This window comes from Uloborus diversus, chromosome 1 (assembly GCF_026930045.1).
Source record: "Uloborus diversus isolate 005 chromosome 1, Udiv.v.3.1, whole genome shotgun sequence".
NCBI classification, from domain to species: domain Eukaryota; kingdom Metazoa; phylum Arthropoda; class Arachnida; order Araneae; family Uloboridae; genus Uloborus; species Uloborus diversus.
In genome coordinates, this window is record NC_072731.1 from 167,131,062 (window position 1) to 167,158,219 (window position 27,158).

Consider the following 27,158-nt stretch of genomic DNA (forward strand, 5'->3'; position numbering starts at 1 on the left):
GTAACATGTCTCAATCAATGGTCATTCATTTTCCAACAATGTGGAGCACTACTCCGTTATATAACAGAATCCTCAATAATGAGCTTCCTGGTTGCTGGATTGGACGAGTATCTAGTGACAATAGTCACCTTCTTCCCTGGCCACCTCGTTCTTGGCCTAACTCAATACAATTTTTTTTATGGGGTTACATCAAAGATCGCATATTTGTGCCACAGGGTTTACACGATTTACACCAAAATATCACAACTGCATTTGTTACCATTAATAGTAATATGTCACAGTGAGTGAAACAAGATATAAACTTGACTTGATATCTGCCAAATTAGGAAAATTCGGGAAACAAAATTTATACTCTTTGTCCAATAAAGTCAACGTTGGTGCTGTATTGGTAACATGCTTCGTTTTGGTTGGCCTTCCAAATTCGGGAGAGAATTTCGACACACCGTACATATTAAAGTCGATTAAATACAATTTACTATAAGTTTTCGTACAATATTTTGAAGCACTTTAAACAATAATGTGTGTTATCGTAGTCCTAATTCTTTTTCAGGTTCAATAATAGCTTATATATATTTACCTCATATAAGATTTTAAATGTTTGCATGAATTATTTTTTCTTTACCTGGGATGAAGGGTAAAATTTTAACAACTTGATGAAAATTTCATTTACAAAACTATCTGAAGGTATAACGAGCTGTCCTTCGTCAATGATAGAAGAAGATTTGGTTTATCGAAATCCATTCAGAAAAAACCTTGAAAAGGGTCAGGCAATGATAGAACAAAACTGCTAAAAAACGAACAAAAGAGCTCAAAATAGGGAAGCAACCAATGTTAAACATTCTGGAAAAAAAAAAAAAAAAAAAAAAAAAAAAATCTAGGGTGCAAAGTTAATAGAAAAATCAAATTTTCGAGTTTCAGACTCTACTATGATGAATAGGAAGCAGAGGGTGGAAGAAAAACTTTTTTGGGACGTTAAGAATGATTTTCTTTTAATGAGAGAAACTATTCATAAAACAGTAGAGGTTCATCCCCCAAAATGATAAAACATGGTCAGTATCTAGTTAACTGTTGATAACATGTCTGAGAGCCAGCATTATGTTCCCTATTATCAAAATGCTTCGCCTGTACTGGTTTGCGGGTCTATTTCAACTCTGGTTAATTTTCATTGAAAAGGGGGTAAAAATCAATGCTCATTATTATAAAGACTAAGACTTTACTCCCCAATATCCATTGCATTCATGGGACAGAATAATGCTAATTCCAACAATACAGTGTCCCTTTTCATAGCACATGTTTCCTTTAGAAGTGGTGCCGCAAAAATTAGCTTTTTGCTCAAGAATGGATGCCACAACCACTCAACTTCCCTGACCTGAACGTGCTTGATTATTTTGTGTAATCAAATATCACAGCTATAAATCCAAAAATTGAGCAAATTCAAAAGTAATGCAAAAGATAAAGCAGGAAATCCGAATGGAAGGGTACATGCCACTTGTGATGGATCTGATAAGAATCCAAAGCTTATTAAGAAAGTAAAAAGCAGAACTATTCTAATAATCTATTGTAAAAATACAATGAATGATATTTCAACTAGCTGCAAAAACTTTTGGTGTGCTTTATTTTGTCTTACTGAAATAAAAATTTCAAAGTGTGAGAATTTATTCACCCCAAGGGCGCCCATATGCAAAATTGTAAGGGAAAGCTCAGATATTTTCCCCATGGTTTAACAGGATTGTTTTCCCATGGAAACTGATTTTAGTGCAGATTAGAGTTATTAAAAAATTTGATGTATTTAATAACTTATTCATTAACGGCTGGAGAAGAAATGTTTTCACATTTTTACAATGAAAAAAGTACTAAAAGCAAGGAAGTTCAAATTTCAAAGTGGGGGGGGGGGGGATTGAGCCCTCTGTTGCTCCCCTATACGGGCGCCTTTTGTTCACCCTACAATATTTGTTTGTTTTGGGATGTTTAGAGTTAAACTAAGATCTATGTTTTTTCTTAAATGATTATTAAAAAGCTTACCTTAATTAAATCTGTTAGTTTATTCAAGATTTTATCTTCATCTGAGTTTGACAAACTCCTGGTTCTGAGTGCTGCTGGTGGGTCATTTTCTACAAAGTCTAATAAATCAGTCAACCGAGAGTACACAGATTCTTCTACATTGATCTTTTAAAGAAAATATATATTTTTAAGTTACATAGTTTCATATTTGATGCAATAATATTTACATTATGAAATAAAAGTTATACCAGAGATGCCACTCTCATATTAAAGCTTTCAGTAGCAATCTTGGCAATTTTCAGTAGTTTTCAGAATGAATCAGTAGTTTTACCAGACAAATACAGATGCAACAACTATTCAACATTCGAGTAAACAAGATCCAAAGAAAAAATAATTTAATTAAACTAAGCTCTACAGTTTTCATTAATTCAATCATTTATTTCTTCATTCTTTCCATTTGGATAGAAATACAGTCCCTGAAAGTTTCTATTTATTTGCATGTTCCTAAAGTTTTTCATAGGATCCTACAACATTCAACACAGATCCTAAATCATATTGTGATACCTATGTGATGACACATAGGGACAATGGTAAAAGCTATCGTGCCAACTATGCAGCAAGATACAAGAGCAAAGGTCTAATGTTCAAAGTTGGCTCAACCTTATTTTTACCCTCTTGATGCAAAATTCAAGGAAAGGGATAAAAATTTAAAAAAAGCATTAAAGAAGGCTTAATATCTTATGAAAATATTGTTAAAGCAAAAACTCTGCAAGTAGTCTTATGAGATGGGGGAATGTCTGTCACTTGACTACCTCCCCTCCCAGAGAAACTTTTGACCTCTGAGCAGGAAACAATGTCCATCTTTTTTTTTTTTTGAAAGGTCTTGGCTAACATATTCCTTTTCATGTATCACTGAAAAAATGGGCAATCTTCCTGAAAGGGAATTTATTTTTCCTTCAATCCCCGGAAAATATTAAAATATAGATTTCAAAAAACTTACAACTTCATCCATCTGAGCTGTTAAATGATATACTTTCCATCCATTTACATGCTGCAATACACCTTTCTGATTAGCTAATTCATTCACTGTAGGCTTCTTTTCTTCTAGTAAGAAATATTAAGGCTAATTAAAGTAACTTTTTAACAGTAGTTAAAAGCATTTAAAAAAATCTATGTTGGAGGAATTGGTCAACAAGTTGGAGTTTTTCCCCATACAAAATTGACTTTTAATTTCATTTTAGATTTAACTGATAAATGTAGTTAGACTTTTTCTTATCAAGCACACAACAATAAATTCAAAGCTTAAAGTACAACTTCTTACCACATTGCTTGTATATCATAGCAATAAATCAATAAAGTAACTATTAAAAATATAGTTGAAATGTAATTTTATTGGATTATTGAGTTCATTTTAAAAGTTTTCTACTACTGAAACTAAATATCAACTTTTTTAGCACATTGGAAGGTGCAGTAAGTGTCATTAAATACAACAAAGGAAATTTTCAAATTTTTTGCAATATTAATTAAAGTAGTAGTTTGCTAAAAAAAATATTGTAAACTGGTATTTCTAACTAGTGATACTTACTTTTTGCAGTTAATTTTGAAACTAATACCAGGTTGAGTTAAAAGTTTTTTCGTATTTTCCCTGTCCTGGATTGGCAGGCCTGAATGTAACATATGCAAATTACAGTTCCTGCACAGCTGATCTAAAATGGTAGAGCGGAGTTTGTCCTTGATAATCCTTATCAGTTGCTGTGATTTCTTGTACCTGTGTAGACATTGCAGTCTCTCAAATGGCAGATGATAAGCTAGCAATGTGTTATTTTGTGTTTCCTCTCGAAAAAAGGTCTTAACACAAGGGTAGCGGCAAAAGAAATGAATGATGTTGAGGGTCCAGGTTCTGTGAATGAGTGCACTGCTCATAATTGGTTTAAGTGTTTCAAGGAAGGTGATACGACCCTTGAAGAGAAACCAAGATCTGTAGTCGATAACAAAAGGAAGCTATCCAACACCAGCTGAGTTCTAGCACCCGAGCATTAATTATCAGCAGAACTTGGTCCTTCCCAAAGTACCATCAATCGACACCTCCACCAACTGGGGCTCGTTGTGCATTTCTTTTGTAGGTGAAAATATGAAAAAACTTTTGACTCAATCTAGTACTAGTTAGCAATACCTGTTTAGGAAATTTCCTGAGCAAAATAGAACCCTCAGACACATTTAGTTTTACAACAGTAGTGGTTCAATAATTTTATTACTCATATTTCAGTCTTCTTAAATTTTAGATAAAAAAATTCTTTAAAAAAGTTTTATCTCTTCGTACATAAAAATGTTTTGCCAAAGTATTCCTGCTGAAACCTAGTATACATAAACTTGTATCAAATCCACTACTCTCTTTTTCCAATAGGGTTAAAAAAAACAATGAATAATAAAAATAGTATGTTTAGACATTGTTTAAAATGTTAACTTATAATGATGTGCATTCAATTTGAACTAGATTCAACAATCAAAAAACTGAAACGGGTGTATAGTAGACTTCCAATTAACCATCTTAAACGGGACTAGGGGGTAATCCGGTTGAAGTGGAGAATGAATAAAATAATCATCTATTTGATGAAAATACACTATTTAAAACAATATTAAACAATTAAACCAGCATCAAGTTGCATTAAACAAGCATAAAAATAAGCATTTATTAAGTGACTAAATTAAATTAAGAAGCTTTTTGTTTAAAAAAATTCTTTTTTTTTTCTGCTGAAGGTTTGAATCTTGACGACTTGCTGCATAATTTTGCCATTTTTTAAGTAGCATGATATCAATAGAGGAAGCCAATGCTTGTTGTTCCACATAGCATAATGCCATTCCCAATGTATTTGTTCCTTCTATATGTGTTGGGATATGATGGGAGTCATTTTCATTGATGGTGGAGTCATGGTGATCGTGAAATATGTCAGCAACTGCTAATATCAGGATTTCCCCCCAACTAACCCAGGACAGCACTTAGTGCAGGAGGAGTTATACTCTCTTCTGATTGGCCTATGCACTTGCCAATCGCACATATTAGAGGAGCTACTAAACTCGCAATAACTTTGAGGCATGAAGTAAAAACGTTCAATGTTTACCAAAATAAAATATTCATACACTGTTTTTTAAAGTAATTTTATGTATTCATCTACAAAATCTCACTCCAAGTGTTAGTAATATTTCTCTCTTACATCACGGCATAAAGGCGCTCAAAGGACATTTGCACGACAGCGCCGCTCAGGCTTGGAGTGGGCGTAATCATATATGCAACATAGTTAATGAGAATCGCTTTTAATAAATCAGTGAAGTATAACTCACAGCTTCATCATTGAGAGCAGTTCATGATCATCTCTATAATTTATCTGAATACTAATCATTCCATTCCTGTACACATATTCTGGAGCCTATTTATTAAAAAAATTAACAATTCCCTTTTTTCAAGTTTATTTTTTATTTTATAATTATTATACATTTTGTCTTTTTTTGCTAACTTGTTTTTTGATTTTCCTTCTAAAGTGAAATACGGCTGGTCAAACCGGAGATCTGCTTAAATGGAGGCCGGTTAAGTGGGAGTCTACTGTACAAAGTAACCAACGTAACATATAATGAAAAATTAAATTTTGTAGGAAAAGTTACATATTATAATGTTAATTACTATGCAATTACCTTTCGGTTTGACATCCGAGTATCTAGCAAAATGATTATGTCTAGCCTTCCATGATTGTCGGTAACTACTCAAAAGTGACATAGATGGCCTTTTGTAGTAAGTTACATATTTTGATTTTTCATCATCTGAAAAGGAAAATAATTTGTAATATCAAATGGCCAATTACCTGGTAAACTTATTAATAGCTATCATCCAGGGTTTACTTTTGTAACTTGTACCAGATTTTAGATCACATAAAATTGGTAGCTCCAACAGCTAAGTCAATTCTATTAATCAAGTTAAATTTAATTACTGAGCTGCCAACCTAGCAAGTTGAATATTAGTACAATTTCATCTCATATATTCTAGGATGATTAGCTATTAATTGTATACATCAGGAAAATAATATATTCCCCAATAAATATATTTCCCTTTTTTTACTTCCTAAAAATAAAAATGTAGACCATTTTTTACTGAGCACTAATGAGTTTACTTCAACATTTAAAGAAGTTTCAGACTGCAGATTATCCCTAGTCAGGGGTCTGGCCAGAGGATATTTGGGTCCGTTAACGGACCCTTCACAAAAATCCGATCAACCAAAACGGACCTTTCACAAAATCCCGATCAAACAAAACGGACCCTTCACAAAATTCTGATATACAAGATCGGATCTGTCACAAATTGTTTATTGCAAGAGCAGATCTGAAAGCAAAATAACGCATATTTCTGTGTATAAACCGATAATTTTTGGAACCTTTTTTTAAAGTCAAATTAGAGGGATCAGCTTAAACTAAATCGGCTAATTTTGAAAAAAAAGAAAAAAAAAAATCGGCACTCTTGGGATACTCCTGCAAGGGATAAATAATTGCTACTGCCAAATAAATATAATGGTTGTTTGTTTTATCACAGCTAATTAGCAGCGGTGTTGTTGTAAACTTTTCTGAAAAGGCATTGGTAAGCACTTTTCTCCGCTCATGATTTAATGAACAATAATAATATATGTCTGCGAAATGAACTTAGAACTGCAAAGGGATAGTAAGGGTGAGGAAAAAATATGATCACTTCAGATAGGGTTACCAACTTCAAAATTATCACCACTTAGCGTCTGGCGTTGAACCTTTATAATGACTTGATTAGAAAATATTCTCATCATTTTGCCAGCTTTTCAATATTTGCGTTTTTACGGTGCGGTGCGATGTTTAATTGTTATTTTGGGAGAAAATTATATGGGTTTTGATTTTTCGATGCTAACAAGGATGATTAACTTTAAATAAACTCTTTTAATTACCGTTTTTTTTCTTTAGATGTCTACATTTGGAAAAATGCAATCTTTTAACATCCGATATGAGAATCATATTTTGTTCTTTTTTCAAGCTAACTTCACTTTATTAGGATTCAAATAGATGAAAAGACTCTTTATTTCTGTTAGAACTCCCATTTCAAGTTTTTAAAGCAAAATTCCATTTTCTGTTATGAGTCAAAAATTAAAATGCTGAATAGATGGTTTTATTTTTTGGGTCAACTGTGTCCACATATATTAACGATATGTTTATCATAGGACTCTGAAATGCTATTTTAAAATAATTTTATCAAAAATATTTCTTTTACAAGCCTTTTTTATACTTTTGATGCCTTCACTTTGAGAATTGCGATCTCTTTGCATCGCTATGGGAATCGGATTTTTCGAATTTTTGATGATTATTACGCTTTGTTAAGAGGTAAACAATTGAAATATCTTTTTATTTTTGTTAAAATCACGGAATTCATAAGTTTTAAACGAAATTTTCTGCCTTTTAAGAGTGTCTTGGGTAAAAAAGTTGATTGCTGAACCCTATTCTGAATTTTATTTTATTTATTTATATTTTTGTTACAATTATTTTAAGTACTGTACACAAATATATCTAGCATAATTCAACATAATGTAGAATGGTAGATAAATATTGATACTTGAAAGAGCGATACCCCCCTCCCCCTTGCCAAATATCAGAAAAAAAATTCAGAATGATTTTCTCGACGTAGAAGAGGAAAACGCTCAACTTTAAGTTTAATTGATGCAGTTTGTGCCATCTCTAAATTCGAAAATTTCGTTTTAACAAAAAAAAAAAAAATTTTTTTTTTGCAAAATTTTTTGATTTTTCACAAAATTAATTCATTTTTCACAAAATTATTTTATTTTTCACAAAAAACGGACCCTGTGAAAAATCCTGGACAGACCCCTGCTAGTTTAAACTACCTTTTTAATCATATTAGGTTCAAAGAAAAAAAAATTGCAAAGCTACATGGCAAACTTAAAAATTGCTACATACATGGAAAAATAAAATAACTAATTAACAAAGGGGAGGGGGAGATTCTACAGCAATAAGTTTCAAGTAAAATAAAATTGTATTGTCGCTTGATAGGCTTTGTAATGTGCAGAATTCAAAACATTATTAGGAGGACAAAACAGAAGTAAATGCCATAAGTTTGCTCATTCATTACAGACAATGTGTGAAAATTACATAAGCCTGTTCACACAAAAAGGAAAAAGAAAATAAATAAATGAAACGATTTAACTAATAACAAAATAGTTGAACTCGCAGGTTTTTTGCATTTAATTAGTTAACATTTTCATTTCCAAAACCAATTTTGCTTCAAGCAGGGTAATAAACTCTTTTTTAATAATACATTTTGCCAAAATAGCAATTTTTAAAAATCTTTGCGATCATACAGATATTGCTAGCACTATTTTTGTGAAAAATAAACCACCAATAAAGGACAGCAACATCAAAATGTATTGAGGCCTGGTGTATTTGACGTCCCAAAAGCGAAATACTACTAAATTTGTGACATATCTCGCATAACAGATGTTCAAATGTGAAAGGAAAACTTCGACAAATTTTCTGCAGAAATCTGTAGAATTTCTGCAGTTTTTTTTTTGCAAATATCTTCAAACCAAAGATATTTAGCAGATATTTTGCAATTTCTGCAGATTCTTTCAAATAAGAAAATTTAAATATGCTATAAATTACACTCATTCGGCGGAAAATTCGTTCAAAATGTCGAATTTTATGCATCATTTGCATCAACTTTAGATTTTCTTTGAACTTACAGAAATCTACAGAGTTTGCAAAATAGGGATATTTGTGGTAATTCTAGACTTCAACAGAAAATCATCTTTGACTGCCCTTGAGGGGTCCAGGGCATCCGGATCCTCTCCCTTGTGTGCGCCACTGCATGGCATGAATAGAACAATATACACAAAGTGTATGGTGTAATGCAAGACAAAATTTACTGTAATAATAATAAATAAAACAGAAATTAAATGAAAAAGTACCTTTCAAGCCAAGTTCTTCCTTAATTCTCATTTTTACATCAAAATTATTTTCTTCACCATCAGAGGAATGTGTCTCCATCAGCTCATTAGCAGCGCTAAAGGGAAAAGGTTTAATAAAAATTTTCCAACAAATAAATTTGTAATTTTGGCATAAATTATTAAAAGAAACAATGTTCATGAAACAACACCTAAACTTTTCACTTTCAGTGGGTTTAAATCAAAAGGTAGACTAATTTTAAAAAGGTGATTTGAAACTAATTCATTTTAAATTTGCATTATTGTTACAATAAAAAACCAAATGTTTTGGAGAACGGTGAACCCGGCGTTCTTCCCCAACTACAGCACTGACTGACCTACATATGAACAATTTCATGCATAGGACTACATATCTGTACCTCAGAGCGAAACTAATGTAAGCACGACTTTAGAGGAGAGGGAAAAAACAAATTATTGGACTCTCGCTCTTTTAACACTGTTAAATAATTGCAAAGAATTTTATTTTAAGGATTACATTCACATGGCTTGATGCAGAATAATGTTCCACATACAACGCACTAAAAAACAGAAAATCGCAATTTTTGGACTTATGTTAGTCCAGCTCTGAGGTACAGATATTATAAATCAGTTAAACAGTTTAGAAACTGCATGAAAGTTCAAAGAAGTTTCTTACAGAAGTTGCTTTCTGGGCTTTTTACGGGGTGATGCTTCCATTAGCTTTGAATCTTTAGTGGAAGATTCCGACATAGGACAAGAATCTAAAAGAAAAAAAAATGGATTTAGTCAATAAAAGTTTAATTACTTTCCAAAAATCAAAGATCCCCCCCCCCTCCAATAAAAAAATGATTTTTATTTTAATCCATACATACTAATAAGTGCTTTTGTTATTTTTGAATATGTCCAGAAAAATTTCATTATGCACTAATCCGTACAAAAAACTTCCAAACATTGGGAAGATCACGTGCATAATGCGGTGATAATGTACATAATTTTGAAAGAAATCAATCAAACTTTTATTCACTGCCCCTCCTCCTTTTGAATAACAATGGAAAATAATTGAAATTTGATTATGGATACTAAGCGTTTGGTATTATTTTTTGCAGCAGGTCAAGACTTTTTGAAAAATTAAAAACACTGCTTTCAGTGTTTTTCTACAGTTGAGTTTAATTCTGTTTTGGGCAGAAATTTTGCGAGTCAATGTTTGACTCATAGTTTCAAAAAACAAGACAATCTTTTTTAAAAATATCAATTTACACGTGAAGCAGAAGAACCTATTTTTATTTGTACCTCAGAACAACAATGACAACCAAAGCTGAGCTGCCAGATCATATATTTAATGAAGAATTTCTTATATATAGCAAACAGAACCTGTTCATGTAGTTAAATTTAAAAAAAAAGCATGAAAACTGAATCAAGAAATCAGATATTAAGAACTTTTACTCTCAATTTCATTGGAATTTTATTATTTAATGAATTTAGAAATACAGTAAACCCTCGTTTTACGCGGGTTTATTTTACATGGTTTAAGATTTGACACTTTTATTTTATGCAGATGAATTTAGATTTTATGTGGATGCGGCAATGCAAACAGCCAAAATTTTCTCCTCTTTCAAAATCCAAACTCCTAAGGATTGCAGATTACGCTAATCAACTGCATTTTTGTGTGCTAATAATCGAGCTTGGGCCACTGGAGACATTTTATGCAATTGGTTCCAGAGCTCCTTCCAGAAGTAAAGTTATTAAACTCACACAGTTCAGAACACACTGGAAGAAGAGCTTTTAGGAGTGACAAAGGAAGCCAAAACCAACGATGATACGGACGTTGGTGACGCACAACCAAAAACGTTCACATTGAAAACTTTGAGCCATTCCCAGACAATAGAAATGATCTTTCTGATTTGTTAGTGAAAGAAGATTCTATCATGGAAATGACGCAAGTGATCATGGATGTGTGTGCTCTGCAAAGAATTAGAGAAAAATTCTTTATGACTGCCGAAAGACTAGCATAGCCAGCTCCTCTTTATAAACTGAACACAAAATTAATTTATTTTTCTTTATTTCATGTTGTGCATAAAAGTCGATATAAGTACACATTAAGCTTATTATACAATTAGTCATCACTAGAATGAAGTATTTTGTTATCAATGGAACCAAACCCCTATTTTAACACTAGTATTAGGTCTCAATTTATGCAGCATTTCCGAGGAACATAAGCCCCGCGTAAAAGAAGGTTCTACTGTATTCAGTTTTTCACCTTCATTTTGTAACTTGAGTAGAACCTATTATGAAAAACTACCAGAGAGATTTATTTCTGACATCTCAAATTCTGGGACTCATTGTTACACAAAGTATATCAAAGATGATATTCCCTCTTTTCTATAGGTAGCTTCAAAAATCTTCTGCCTACAAAGTTGTACACAAAGTGTACTTACTGGTTGTGTACTGTGTACAAAGTGTATTGGTTCTTTTTTACACATGCTTGCTACTTGATGAAGTCATTTTTAGTGCTGATAAAACAGTTCCTTGAACAGCTGTTTGCAGATTTTTAGAAACTATTTGGTACAATAGTGTTCTGTTTAATTTACTGTGTGTACACATTTGATGACTCTTGAAATTTATCCAGCCAAAATCAATCCCTACCTCAGGGGTGCCATAACTATTTTGATTTGCAGCACTTTTGAAGCAATTTTCTCACGGCACCCTAGGCAATCACTGTGATATGAATATATCGATACCATGGAGATTTTGCAGTACCCCTTGCCTCTTGTTACGGCATCCTAGGGTACCAGGGCATCCACTTTAGAAACCCCCGTCCTACCCCATTCAACTTCAGAAGTAAAACTTGCAGTCTTTTCTTTTGGAAAAAAACTCTGTCAAGGCTAGATTTTTCTTTTTATTTTTTAATCTTAAAAAAGAAACAAAGCTTATTAGAAAAGGATATTATATAGTTCTGGAGAATTTCATAATCCTCGGACTAAAATCCAGAGAGAAACATTCAAGTTTAATTTATATTTACAGACATAAAAAAAAAACCCCTTCAATAATGAGAAGCTAAAAAGGCTTTAATATTTCAAGAGTTATCATGAAATATTAAAGCCTTCTTTCCTTTAATTCCCCTTAAATTATTTTCTTTCCTTTAAATATATATTAATTATGAAATATTAATGAATATCAAACTGCCAAAGAAATATTAAAGGTTCAGTCACAAATATTAACTTATAAAACTACTTGTTTTCTAGTAAAATGTCTTTATACAAATCATTACCCAATTACATTCTTACTTAGTTTTAACATATAATTTTAAAGATAGCTAAAACCTTCCTCTAAATCTCTCCAATAAATCAGCATTAAAACGGATTGCAAACTCGGAAAGAGAAATCTCAAATACAGTTAACACTTGAAGAACTGTTATGCCAGAACCAAAATTCCTACCTTATTACTTAGAAGAGCAGTCTCTGGTTTCTGTGATAAGTGACGTTTAAGTCAGATGTCTCCAAGAGGATCTCACAGAAAGCCAGGCAGTACAAAATGAAGAGGCTGCTGCCTAGAAGGACACTCACTGTTTAGTAGTGTCGTGCAGCCATCACATTTCAATGATGACTATTTCAAAAATGTTCTGTCATTTATTAAGATGCGTGTGCCAGAATTTCAAATGAACACTTTGATCCCACAACAGCACTCAAATAAGCAGAAAGTAGAAAATAATGATACACAGCTACTCCTCTATTATTGTACAGCCCAGTTGTGTAATAAGAAAGAAAAAAAAACCTTCTGGGTCAAACCAATAAGACATTCAACATGACCATTGCAGGTTTCATGGAGTTCCGAGAACTCTTTTAACATTTTAAATTTATACATACAGTGAAGCACCGTTTATATGTTTTTGAAGGACTGTATGAAAAAAACCTATAAAGGGAAAAACTTACAATAGGTACACTTTAATATGTATTGGACTCTGCAGGATCAATTTAAGGAACGCAAATGTATATATAAAGGTGACGGTGTTTCTTTGTTTGTACCCAATGTCCAGAAGACCCCATAGCACCTACAGCCGTGAAACATGGCACAAAAAAAAAATCGAACGTACCCCAGGCCCGTGCACCTTGAAGCCGAAATTCTAAATTTTGAATTAGTTTTTTCTAATTCACTAATTAAGTTAAATTTCGGCTAATTAAGGGATAAAAAATCCCCTCACCCCAAACATTATATATCGTTGGAAAGGGTTTTCCTTCCCAAACAAGATGATGTTTGTTCCATTTTTCTCAATCAACTAGAACAGGAGATATAAGCGATTCTAATTGAGCCAATTTTGAAGGCTTCTCTTTCGAGAAATTGCTATAACACTAGGTTCACTTTCGAGACAATTTTCAACTATAACGCTAGGTCCATTTTCCAAACAATTTTTCAATTACGTTCTTTTAAAACATTTTGGAGGAAGATGCCTTTGTTGCTTATGAATATTTTACTGTTATTACTTTATTTTAAATTCATTGTGCCTATGTTAATTGATTTTCTTTTTAATTAGAAAGTCGCTTGGCGAATTTGGCGATGAATTACGGAGTTTTTTACATTTGAAATGTAATTTTGATGTAACTTGTTTTTCTTTAATTCAATGGATTTTCTTTAGATTTTTAGTACAGGCATTGCTGTGCGGGTACTGCTAGTAAATGATAAAAATGCATAAAAGAGAAACGCATAAACGATGCTTACTGTAATTTAAAATGTTAAAGAGAGTTCAAACACAGGGGCACTCTGATAGGAGGCCACTGTGACATTCCAAAAAGTTTCTTTATTAAGCAAATTTGAAGACAGCCAAAAGAGAAAAGCATGTTTTTTAATGCTTTAATTACAAAAATTGCATTATTATTTTTTTTTCATAATGATGCTTTAATGTCTCCTCATCAAATGCAACACAATCTATGTGTGTATGCTGAAAGTGGAAGTTTCATTAGGCAAATTGAAGATTGTCGCTCTCCCAAAAATTGAGATTTGAGATGCCTCTGTTCAAACACACATTTTTGAGCTATCATGAACATTTTAAAATTGAAATTACAGGAGAAAAAGGAAAAATGACTATAAATTACAATATGGAATATAAAATAAAGATATGGTAGAAATACAAATGAGGCTTTTTGGAAATATGAGCTTGACTGCATATTCAACGGCACTTAGCAAATCACACACATCTAATGTGCGCTACAGTTCTTTTTTCTTTTTTTGTGCTACACATGATATACATCTGACTGGAATGTGCTCAGCAAGTTTTAGCCCTTTTTTTTTGAAGTGTAGTGAAACTTTGGTAAGTCGAACTTCAATGAGAACTTTGAGAACTGAGTCGAACTTTGATAAGCGGAAGTGAATATTTATTCCCGTCTAACTGTATGGAGAACTAATGTTATTTATTTTCGATAAAACGAATTTCGTCCAGTCGAAATATTCGCTAAGTCAAATTTTATTTCATGACTGTCGTCAAAGTTTCCTTGTTAACCTAACTCATATAACTCGAAATCTTTTCTCTTTTTTCTTCTCCCCAAAAAGTGTGAACAAAAAGAAAGAAATTGGCGCTGTTGCGTCTAGACAAAGTGGATCAAATAAGTCTCTGAAGCCGATTATTACAGCATAAATTGGCCAGGGTTTTTTTCATTTTGTTTTAAATTATTGTTTACTTCATTTCCTTCCATAGAAAAGAAAAAACAGCTCATAGGGGAAATCAAGGCTTTGATTAAGGACAGCCCGAAAATGGGATTTAATAAATGATCAAGAGGAGTGCGTTTATTCGGGATTGTGGAATAATTCCACTTTTAGTGAAAATGGGGAGGGAGGTTTATGAACTATTTTTGGGAGATTTTGTGGTATTCTATGAAGCTGCTGGTTTTTGCAAGACTGGCTTTTTTCTTTCATTTTTACAGAAAGTTAATGTTTATTGCACTGTTTCATTAATTCCTGAACAATTAGAATTGAACTTAAATAATTGCCTAAGAGAATATTTAAAATTTTAAACTACCAAGAAAAAGTTGAATTTATTCGATTGTACCGCAGCAAAGAAGAGGAACATTTCATTAAATTTTGATGTCCCTCTAAATTTTCATCAATTTTAAAAAATCCCAAAAAAAAAAAAAAAAAAAAGCCTTTTGATCGGCGGTGCTCCCTCTTTGATGTTTTTCCTCCTTCTCTGATGGTTTAAAAGTATCCAAGGACTATTTAACGAAAGAACGAATTTCTGCTTAAAGTAATGTTTGATAGCAGAAATATGTTTTTTCCCTGGTAGTAAAAACTCTTGAATTCATATTCTACATTAATTATGTCAAGTATGTATTGTCGCCTCAGAACAAGAGTAAGACATCTAATCCCAGGAATAGATATCAGGAATAGACAGTAAGATATCCTATACAGTTGCTTTGAGGTGATGATTTTTTATCTTTGATACATTATTCTATCGCTATTTTGCTCATATATTATAAATTTAACGAGTGTCAGTGGTGGAATTTGTATTACTCTACAGTTTTGTTTTCGTATTCGATAAGATGAATTTTCGATAACTCCAATTATTTTCGCATTCCCTGCATCTTCGACTTATTGAAGTTTCACTGTAATAAAGGCTTGAGTAATTTTATAGAATTTGCTTTTTCTATTTGACACTTCCTCACACTAATCTAAATATGTTGATGCTGTGACAATATCTCTACCAAACTTTTTGGGACATTTTTTTTGCTACATATTTTGAATACTTATTTTTAAAATAAGAGTTATGCCACCATTTTTTACTTTCTCAAACTGATTCAGTTATCTTTATAAAAGGTCAAAGTGATCTGCTAGCCTTTTTTGTACATGCCATAGTTTTAGGGCAAGGAAGTGTTTGACTAGTTCCATTTTGTTTCTTTTCTAGCCACCTAATATACCCAAAGTTTCACAAAAATCAGAACTCCTCCCCAACAGCTGTGAAAGCATTTAGTGAAACAGAGAAAAATACTCAATGAAAACTAAACACTAGCAGTTATACTGCCATTAAGACCTCTCTAGGGGTGCTGGTATATAATTTATATTGGCTTTTGAAGTTATTATGTTATCTATCTTTATAAATAATTCTGATAAAACAAAACTTCAAAATATTTGTAAACTAAATGCAGAACTAAAAACTAGTGCACTTAATGTATGATTTAATTACAGAGTTGTTTAAGCATAAAACAGAGGGGTATTGTAATAGAAACACAATAAACTGAGTAGTAAGAAATAGAGTGTCTCAAGACTGCTGCTGCCACTTTGTATTAAAAAAAAAAAGTTTAAGGGGGGAGTGGATTGATTTTTAACAAATTTCAATCATCAACAAAAAAAAAGATGAAACTTGGGGTTGGGGGGGGGGGATACATTTAAGAGTCATAGATTACTTTCTGAGAGTTCCATAAAAATCTGAAATGGTCACGTTAAAAAAAAAAAAAACTTTTTGTTTCATTTGACATTGGAATGAAAATGAACCTTGTGAAGAAATAGGAAAAATATATTTCAATACCTGTTTTTGAAAAATCTTAGGAAAAAAAAAAGTCAGGGCAAGAGGAATATAAATGCATGATTATTTTCTTTATAGACAATTCTAAGTTTATAGGATAGTAAACAGAGTCATTTAGACAAATTTTTAAATTAAACAGCATCCCGATAAAGCAAAATGGTAAATGTGTAAGCAAAACATCTAGCTTTAACATGTATAAACATCCAACTGTTGAATATTAATAAAAAGCAAATTCAACAGCAACAATTTACTTCTGTGCAAAGTAGCATCTTTATTAGCGTTTTATTAATCAGATTACATTTAAAAGAAAAAATTTATTTTCAAAAAATCTTTAAGTGCCTGAACATACATTTATATAGACTTTTAATAGTGATTTTAAATTCAAATCAAACTTTTCCCTCAGTTTTAAACTTTGTTGAACTGTCATCTATTCTCTTTTCTAAAAATGCTCAAAAAATTTTGAAACTAAATTTACTCATTTATTTAATAGTAGTAATGAAATGCAATGCATAATTTTAATAAAATGCTACATTAATCTCTACTTATTAAAGGCAGTATCTGCATGTATTCTATGTTCGCACTACATGATCATGCTTATAGCCATAAAATTTGGTTCTGTGCCTAAAGGTGGCTTCGTGCATCTCAAATGCTGATATGTAAAATTCCATTTAGAATTTTTTAAAACTATGTTTTGTGCAATGTACATGTGTTCTTCAAGCATAGCTTCTGATGATTGCAGAAGAAAAAAAAATGAAAGTGGCATTTTAGATGGGGAAAGGGGGGGGAGGCATTATTATAATAATGTTTATTTTGAACTTCTGACATAATTTACCACATTTTGGGAAGAGAAAAAGTCATTTTAAATAAAAATTAAAACTAAAGTTTTGCATCAATGATTAATGTTTCTAAGAGTTTTAGAGATAACTATTTCATTATTCACCCTACATGTAAATCAAAAATGCTCAAATTAACTTCTTTTCATAATTTTCAAATTATTTTTTCTGAGTTGAAATATTTAATTAGTTACCAAGGACAAATTCCCTATACCTGTGTTTTGCTTTTTTACTGGCTGAGTGCATTACATAATATGAATTCTGCTTTGTTTTCTTTGACTAGAGCCTTTTATTTATTTATTATTCTTATTTCAAATTTTCTTTCTGCTAAACATTATTTTAACATTAAACCAAAATGATGGTTTACTTTACTCATTTTTAAGGCTGCAACCGTTTTCCATTACTGTTTCATTATTACGGACTCTGCAGATATGGATAGCTATTATACATAGAGGTGAGACTGACTGCTGAAGGATGCTATTGAACAATAGAAATTGTAACACTGACATTAGCTAACTTTAAAACGTTATTGAAATGAACAAAAGTTTATCAAGGTTCTTAAAGTACAAAATTTCAAAACTGTAGAGCACATGTGTTTACATGTTTCAGGGTTACAATATCCCTTTCTGAAAGCAGTTTTTTCCTCATTTTTATTTACTAAAACTAAACATTGTTCATCAAAGTTTTTTTTTTTTTTTTGGAGGGTACTGTTTAGTATTTCTCCAAAAAGGAACCATAACAACTTTAAGGCATTGAACATATATAGTGTATTTGAGATTAAAAAGATAAATAAATCCCAAACAATAAACATGTTTTTCTGTAATAAACTAAACACATTTGATGCATTTGAAAAAATGTTCACTCCTAAATACATTAAAAAATAAATGCTCAAAGATAATAAGAAAAAAACAAACTTTCAACAAGGCCTGGTTCTTTTTTGATAGCTGAGGGTGGCATAACAGGTATTACTAAGTTTTGACTTTCAGATGCAGGAATCAGTGGAGGTAGAACTTCCTTTATTTTGTCGCTGCAATTAAAAATATAAATAATTAATTCAAGGTAATACAAAGTCTACAAAGAAATATACAATTGTCAACTTAATGCTATAACTAGTGTTTAGCTGCCACATTCATGTAAGAAATGCAGCACAACATGCAATAGATTAAAAAAAAAAAACTAGTATTGGATCGGCATTTAACTTCCCCTTTTTGGAGAGGGTACTGTGTGAGTTGTGGTCCGGATACAGTGGAGGAAGGGGCATCAAGAGTCATCATGTGTGCACCCCCGGTAGCAGAAACAGTTTGATGCTGTGATGCCCATTGCAGATTGTTGGGCAAATCTAATAAATTACTACAACTGCCCCCTCATTTCCAAAAGTTAAGGGGACCTAGCCTCCTCACTTTTCAGAGTTAAACATTAATGATTGACTGGAAAATGATTTTGTACAGGGTAGATTAATCCATTTCATGAAAATAAAAACTCAAAATTCCAAATAAATGAACTTGTTATTTCATTAGAATGGAACTTTGATTGGAAGGGCTACAGTAGCCACTACCCCCCAACCCTTCTTTTAACAGCACTTTTTTTTGGGGGGGGGGGGGCTCAGCTGCCTATGCTTGTGGTCACAAAACCCTCCAAGTTCCCATTCCAAATCAATACTGTCGAGTGTGTTGGATCAGGGGTTGCTCAGTCTCAATCAAAACACAGAGCTACCTCCAGGGCCCCATCCAACTTGCTAAACTAGGTATATTGCCGTGCTAAGTGCAAAAGTCATATCTGCAGTGGAGCTCAAAATGAGAAATTCATGATTAAAGTTTTACAACTCGTTTCTTTAATTTGTGACTTATCTTACTGTTCAACTCCCAGTAATTGTTTCGTAAACGATTGATCTAACCCAAGCAAGTGCGTATTTTTGTAAAAGTCTTTATTTAAAATTAATGTAGTTACGGCAAATTCACTCTTCAATAATTAATTCTTCAATAATATGCGGTTAAATACCATGCTTTGCCATCAATATTTGAGTTGAACCGCACCATTGCTGCAGCCGCTCATCTGGTTTGCTAATTCTGCATTAGCTACCAGTTTGTTTGGCTCTCTTGGCTCCCTTAAGAGGTTTTTGGCCTCTAGCTCATGTGATTCCTATTCCGGGCTGATGAGTGCTAAAAAGCATGAAACTGCAGTCTTCAGATGGAATAACTGAGCTGGTGGTGTATTTTAAGTATATATCTGTTCCCGAATCGTCCGGTCTTTCGACAGGTTATCGAGTCCAATTTAAATCTTTTACTTTTTCAACTTTAGAGGTAGACGTGTGTTTGATTTCTGAACTTTCACTACTACGTTCTTGCCCCTTTTCGTCTTCCGATTCACTATTTTCAAATTCCGAATCGTCTACATGAAAGTTAATAACTGTTTTTGGGCACAGGACCACTTTCACAACTTTAGGATTTTCACTAAATTTTATGTTACATGTTTCAATTACTCTATTTTCATTAGGTATCAACAGGCGATAACCTTTTGTGTTGCTAACATAACCGATCATTATGCCCTCCTTAGTTCTCATTTGCAATTTATTTCTTAACTGTTTCGGGGTTCCAACATAAGCTTTACATCCAAATACTTTAAAATATGCTACAGAAGGTTTTTGATTATAAAACATTTTGTACGGAGTTTTTACAATTTTATGACATACCCTATTCCAAACATGTACAAAACAATTTAATGCTTCAGCCCACCAAGAATTTTTCATTTTACTAGAGTTTAAAGTCACTTTAATCCCATTTAAAGCGGTTCTGTTGAATCTCTCACAGGCTGAGTTTTCTTCAAGTGTGTAAGTGTTTGTGCGTTCGGCATGAATTCCATGTTCTTCTAAATATTTCTCAAAATCACTATTACGAAATTCTTCACCATTGTCTGTGTGTATGTTTATAATTTTGTTCCCTGTTAAATTTTCAGCTCTTCTATGAAAGTTTTTGAAATGTTCGAAAGCTTCATTCTTTCTTTTCATCAAATGTACTGTCACAAACTGACTGTAATCATCTATAATAGATAAGAAATATCTACTTCCCCCTTTAGATGGTTCAGGTAAAGGACCCATCCATATAACATAATTGCAAACATTTATCTGACCTTTTGAAAGATTGTGATTTAAATGATATTCTGTGTTGTTTTTAAGCTGAGCTCGGCCGAGCACCCGTCCTGTCTGTTCATGGTACCAAATAAATGAATCTTGACAAAAAATGAGGTAATTCATTTCTACAAGTCACACACTAACCAGGGGTAAGCCATTCCTTTTCGCATTACTTCACAGTTCGCATCAAGACTGTGGTCTTTCTTCGACGTGCTGCGAGAAAACTTTCCTGTTAACTTCCACTACGATTTTTGGCCATGCGTTCTAATATGTTATTAGCAGGGGAAGGTTGTAAACTTTATGGGGTATAACATTTTACCTCAAAATCATTAACAATGCATTTAAAGTTTAAGCTCATTTACTTCATTTCTGACCACAAAGTTGCTGGAAAACTTCAAACATTTGAATGATGTTTTAAAAGTACTTGAAATTAAATGAACAAAAGTTATGAAACAAAAAATTATTAATAAATTTCGTACTTAATTGGTTTCGGAGATAAGACTGAAGTAAAGTTGATATTGTTGCTCACATCTGAACGAGGGCTAGCCGGTTCAGCAGCACACAGTCTATCAGTCAGGTTCTTTTTAGCAACTGAACAAACACTAAAAAAATATCAATGAATAAATCAAATCAGTTAAATGAACCAAAAAAAAAAATAATTTAGATATTGAAAACAACTATACCAAAATTACATTTTATTAAACAATTATTCCTAAACCTAAAACTAAAAGAAAATAATAATAAATAATACAAAGTGTTGGCTATTTTATTCAGCATAATGTTTCAAAATTGTTGATAAATACTAAAGGAAGGAGGTGATAAGAACATATGTCGAGCGCAAATCAACAGATACCCTGGTCCATCTCTAATTGCTCTCTAGTTATTGGAGATAGGCCAAAAAATGTCTAAATATTTTTTTTAAAATGTTAAATTAAGTGAGCTGAAAGCCTTGGTGATCATTTTCAGGTGACATCTTGGTGATCAGCCTTACCAATTGTAAAAAAGACTTCCTTGCGAGGATTGCTGTTGATGCTGAAGTTATCCAAGAAATGACAGGTTTTCTGCAAATGCACACAGTTCGCTATTGTGCAGATGTGAGGCCTGTATCACAACTGTTGGTCCATCTTGTTAAGCTATTTCATATCAATAACCTTGTGTATTCGCCAATTTTGATAACTTCAACACACTTCAAGCATTCTAGTTTTGTATCGTGTTTTAATAACTTTAGAAAATAAGAATTTTTATGAATTACAAATTTATTGATCTAACGTCTATAATTTGAGAACGATTCGAGAAAATCAGGTTATCTGTATTGATTTGTGCTCCAAATGAGTTAAGAAAATGAGCCTTGATGTCATTTCATATCTTGTTAAAAATAACACTGTGAGCTCACTTTACATGAATTAAATTTGTATTTGAAAGAAAATAGTTTAATATAAAGGAATAAGTTAATGCAAGCAATTGATAGGAGCTATAGGAGATTTTTGAAAAATTACCTTAAAGTTACTTAACAAGTAAAGATTGTTACAGCATAACTGATGACTAGGAAAATGTATGCCAAATATAATAACTCAAACAATGTAATAATAAAAGTAATAATAAAATAGAACATAAATAAGGATATATTTTCAAAACTAAAGATTAATCATAACATACTTTTCACTTGTTCTTTTTCTTAAAATGCTAGGTCGTGGTGAAGTATGGTTATTTTGTGCTTGTAAAGAATTAAAGGTAGTGGTGACTGCATTTGTTGCAGAGGTAGCAGCAGAAGAGCTGGTGCTACTAGAAGGCATAGACACAGGAGCAGATAACTCAGAACCTTTGGGGCCTCCTTTGAACAAAAAGGAAAACATATATATTTTACACAAGAAAATTAAGAAGAAAAGAAAACAACTTGAGGGAATTCTTACCTGAATTCTGTGAAAAAGGCGAGTGTAAAGACACATGATGACGGGAATCCACAGCAACCATTACAGAATTCAAAGGCTGTGATGAATTGGAAACAGATATGGAAGGATGACTGGCTGTGTTACTTGTGCTATGATGAGCAACTAATAATAATAGAAAGATTAATGATGTACTGAACATTTTGAAAAGTTGAACACGTAGAAAAATAAATTTAACTTTAGTATATTTTCAAAATTCAATACAGTGTTTTCAACACAATATAATATTGTTGCCTCAAAGCAACAGTAGGATACCTTATTGTTATTCCTGGGACGAAATGTCTTACTGTTGCTCTGAGGCGACAATATGATGAATAAATAATAATCTGAACAAACGAGTTTCAGAGATACTGACTTTATGCCAGTCTTTAAGTAGTATACAACAAGGGTTTTGTAATAAATATACTTTTTACCAACTTTAAATAAAGCTCTTTAAAATAATAATAATAATGGTTTTAAGGAAATAGCATATTTCATAAATTAATACTCCACTCAAGCCTTTTGAGCTCACCAGCAAAAAACTCGCCTAGTTTTTACATGATATGTAATGCATGTATGTAATTACAATTGAACTCGCTTATAACAAGCACAAAAAGGATTGCAATACTTGCTCGTTATAACTAAGTGCTCGTAAAAAACGAGTTCATGAAAAAATCCTAAAACTTCATCAAAGTTGCTTTTTTTCTTCATTTTAATCACAGTTTTCTAAATGAGTTGGTTACTTTGCTTTGAACTGTCTTGAGTGTCTCTTTCTTTTATCATTGCTTTTGATGAATATGCATACACAGACAAATGTAATTTTTAAATTTTTCTTTACTCCATAAATGAAAAAAAAAAGTGCTGTAATTGCTTGGTCTCAGGATTTATGATTTATCACTAACTTAGGTTAACTTTGGAATGTTAAAGAAAATTCGCCAAAAAAGGCTAAGCTGAGCTGAAAGTCAAATTTTATGAATAGCAAAAATACTGCTCGCTTTAAGCAGGGTTTGCTCGTTAATAGCAAGTTATGCTCCTACAGACTTAAAATTGTACCAACCAAGTATTTCTGATTTCCTCGCTAAATCAAGGCTTGTTATAAGCGAGCTCGACTGTATTTATTTAAAAAGAGCTTTCTTTCTGTATTTTTTTTTTTTTTACTTTTTTGATATTTTAAAATAGAAATATTCAATTTACGTCAAACAAACTTGAACACTGAGTAAAATATTGAATTTTTGAAAAATTCTTTGCATCAGAATATTTTAATATTTACAGCTAGCTGCATTGCCCGACTTTGCGCGGTCTACCTAGAAAACAAAAGTTGTGTCAAGTGAAGCATGTTCAACAATCAGGTTTCAATTAGAGGGGGGAAAATCTAAAATTTCCTGTCCAAACAATCATTTTTTAGAGAAAAAAAAATCAAATAAAAAATTCGGAACAAATTAAATGCAACGTTCCTGATTATCTTCTGCTGGCGATACAAAAAAAAAAAAAAAAGATAAATTGCCAAATAATAATCAAAAGGAGAAAATTTTCCTTCAAAACAAAAACAAACTTTTATTAATCACAGCCAAGAAAAAAAAGTGGCAACCTTCTGAACGCTAATTTAAAATAGGATCCAGCAAACAATCATTTTCAGATTTAAAGTTTCTGTTCCATAAGGCTTAGCAGTGCTTTTTAATTTTTTCCTGGTGATTTTACAGTCTTTTTTTTTTAATTTGGAGGAAATGAATGAACTCTATGGGTGTTTTTTGCACGCTTTCGAATGGTCTAAAAATTGAACTGATTGGATAATTATTTCTCGTAGAAAGAGCCATTTAATACCATTTTCGGACCCTAAAATTAAAATTTGGACGGTTCGGTACTTTTTGGGGTTTGAAAACCCCCTACGTTTTTTTCTCAGGTGCCCCAAGTACCTCCCTGCCAAATTTGGTCGCGATCCGACGTAAACTGTGGATTTGTATAGGGAACATACATATATATATATATATATACACACACAGTCTTTGTTTCATTTACATAGATGTAAATTATAAATTGCACAATTACTATATGCATGAAGGGAAGCTGAGGCAGGGGAGATTCATACAACTTCCTCCTCAATTAATGCAGAATTGCTTAGTAGTTGATATAAGAGTTGTATATTTTTCTAGTTCATGTGGAATCTGGTGTTGGAGGTTTGGTGTGCCAGGTATGTTAATAACACTAAAAAAGAGCATCATTGGTTTAACTTTTCGGATTCCATAATAGTTTCAAAACAGAACTTACATGAAACAGGTCTGAGGTGGGTTGTTGTAAATCCTTGATTAGGACTTGAAGTATAAGGATGCATAGCTAAATTTGTAGCATACTGATCATGATACAAATATGTCGTAGGAGATGGTGCATATGATGTCGGATTCCCAACTTGAGGCTTTGTAAGAGAAGTAAACCGAACCGAAGAACCACTAAAAAGGCAAAAAGTAGTTTTACTCACAAAAATTAAAGAATAAAACTTAACAACAAATTAATAAAATTATTAAAATTTTCAAAAATAAGGAAAAATTTTAGGGAACTTTCCCACAAACACTATTTTATTAAGAATGACTTTTTATTTATTTATCAAGCATGGCATAAAATATCACATTGTGCCTCAGAAAAATTTCTAGTCAATTTTCAATAACTCAAAAACACTGATGTTTCATCTAATAATTTCTTAAATAATACCAATGATGAAAAACTAAATAAATAAAAATTTTAAACTCTGAATAAAACCCATGTTTCATAGGAATTTTTTATAAAATATTATCTTTGAGTAAATTCTAAAAATAAAACAGTTTGCAATTTTTTTTAAAATCTTATTTTATTTCTTTGTGTTTATTTTAAAATAGGCAGAACAGCAAAGGGAAAGAAAGAACTTGTTTATCTAAATAAAACCCTATGCATAACTAAAGGTTCTTGCACATTACCTATCAACTTTATTTTCAGATAACATAACAGTTTGTGGCATAGATGAAGATGACGTTGTTGGAGTAGCAACTCGAGCAGAATTTGAAACAACAGGCTGAGGAGTAAAGTTGGTGGATCGATTATTTTCCTGAGTATTAGTGCTTGTGGAATCATTGTTGGAGCGGGCACCTGTTGTGGACTGAGGATATACTTTTGCTGAAACAAAAACACGTAGGATATATTAGCTTATTAATTTGTTTCATTTAAAAAATCTTTCTTTTTCATACATTTAAAATTTTTTTCTGCTTTGTGATTCATTTTTCACGGGTTTCTCTTTACATTAGCCAAAAGTACTCAATTCTTGTCAATAGTTATAATACAAGTTGAATATCTGGTGCTGTGATGGCTTTTTTGAGTACCTCAATACATTCATGACACACGCTTGTAGCCAGGAGTGCATTGCATTTGTAACATGTTTTATTACAGACTTGCATGCTTTTCTTTCCCTTTTTTTGAAGGGGAAAAAAAAGGAGAGAGAGCATCACTACCGTTTAGGCACCCTGGGTGTTACTCCTTTGGGGAATGATGCCCAAAATTAATTTGCAAATTAATAAATAATAATAATAATAAACAAAATAAATAAAAACTTCAATTCTGAAATTTTTTTTTGACGAGTTCAAATATTTTCATTTATGCAGAATTTATCAAATGTCGCAGCATTACTGGGGGGAGAGAAAGGGCGTTTGAGGGAGATAACCTTCCTTTTTTGGGAAGGGGGATGACGACACCCAAAATGGGTTTATTTTGTGAATACACAACTACTTTAATTTTCAATTTTTGTCACAATATTTCAAATTATATTTAATCCATGAAATGCAGTAGCATCACTAACTGTGTTTGCGCTGGGTGATTCTTCTGAGAAGCAACACAAAAATGGATTTTAGAGTTTATAAAAAATATAAATACTCCAATTCTGTAAATTTTCGGCTTTGTGGAAAGTTGCAGAACAATGGTTCTAAATCTGTTCTAAGACTGTATATTGTGAATTTCAGATGTTGTTAAATAAACTTTTGGTGGATCACGGCTTTAGATCAGATCATTATTTTCTAGGTTACTATAACATTTTATCGGGGTAGGAACTCCGGAGGTTGGTGTACAGCTTTTGAACATCTCAAAAATGCTCATGTAAGCACTCCTTCTGGCTGAAGTGTCTTGGAGTGCTCGAAACTAAATGATGAGCAAATTATCAACAGTTTAAAGTGTGGGAACAATGCTCCTGATTACAGCTTCACCTTCCAAATAATTTGTCAATATTCAGCTTAATATTCTACTAATGAAGACATAAAGATTAACATCGAAAAATCATTGCGAATTAGGTGTTTGAATATATTGACAGCAATTTAACATCTTCCTAGTTGGTCCAAAATAATTTTTTGTTGCTTGGTGCAGCTTTTTTTGTCTTAAGTATTTTTTTTTTTTTTTTTTTTTGGTCTTAAATTCTCTACAAATGCAGCAAATAAAATTCAGCAGTAACAAGGCGCATAGTCTTAGAAAAAAATGTACTCTTTTCTTTTAAGTAAACTAAAATTATAAAAATTAATGCTAGAATTTTAAAAATAAGTTTTGGAGTAACATTAAAATAAGTAATGATGAATTATTGAGCTTTTGTGCAAACAGTATTAGTTGTCTCCCTCATATGCCATATTAAATGTAAGAGAGAGGGGCAATAAGTTAAGAAATCAAAGGCACCTTCTGAAAAAGAATGGGTTTCCCAGCAAATAATTTGAGGAAATCAATATCAATGAAATCAAAACCACAATAACATTAAATTTACTCTTGAAAATCAAACATACTCTGAAAAAAAAA

The 27,158-nt window shown here is 32.0% G+C and overlaps 1 protein-coding gene across 1 annotated transcript in view; it reads right to left on the reverse strand.

The window, feature by feature from the left end:
- Positions 1-27,158, reverse strand: part of LOC129233431 (histone deacetylase complex subunit SAP130-like) — a 64,958-nt gene that overhangs the window by 1,727 nt on the left and 36,073 nt on the right. Inside the window, exons 11-21 of the mRNA XM_054867462.1 lie at positions 25,313-25,508; positions 24,633-24,811; positions 22,353-22,493; positions 22,099-22,273; positions 20,922-21,044; positions 18,230-18,342; positions 9,652-9,736; positions 8,982-9,076; positions 5,689-5,814; positions 3,002-3,105; positions 2,023-2,166 (exon numbers count right to left, since the gene is read on the reverse strand). Of these exons, the coding sequence (XP_054723437.1) occupies positions 2,023-2,166; positions 3,002-3,105; positions 5,689-5,814; positions 8,982-9,076; positions 9,652-9,736; positions 18,230-18,342; positions 20,922-21,044; positions 22,099-22,273; positions 22,353-22,493; positions 24,633-24,811; positions 25,313-25,508 (1,481 nt within the window). The remainder of the gene's footprint in view (positions 1-2,022; positions 2,167-3,001; positions 3,106-5,688; positions 5,815-8,981; positions 9,077-9,651; positions 9,737-18,229; positions 18,343-20,921; positions 21,045-22,098; positions 22,274-22,352; positions 22,494-24,632; positions 24,812-25,312; positions 25,509-27,158) is intronic.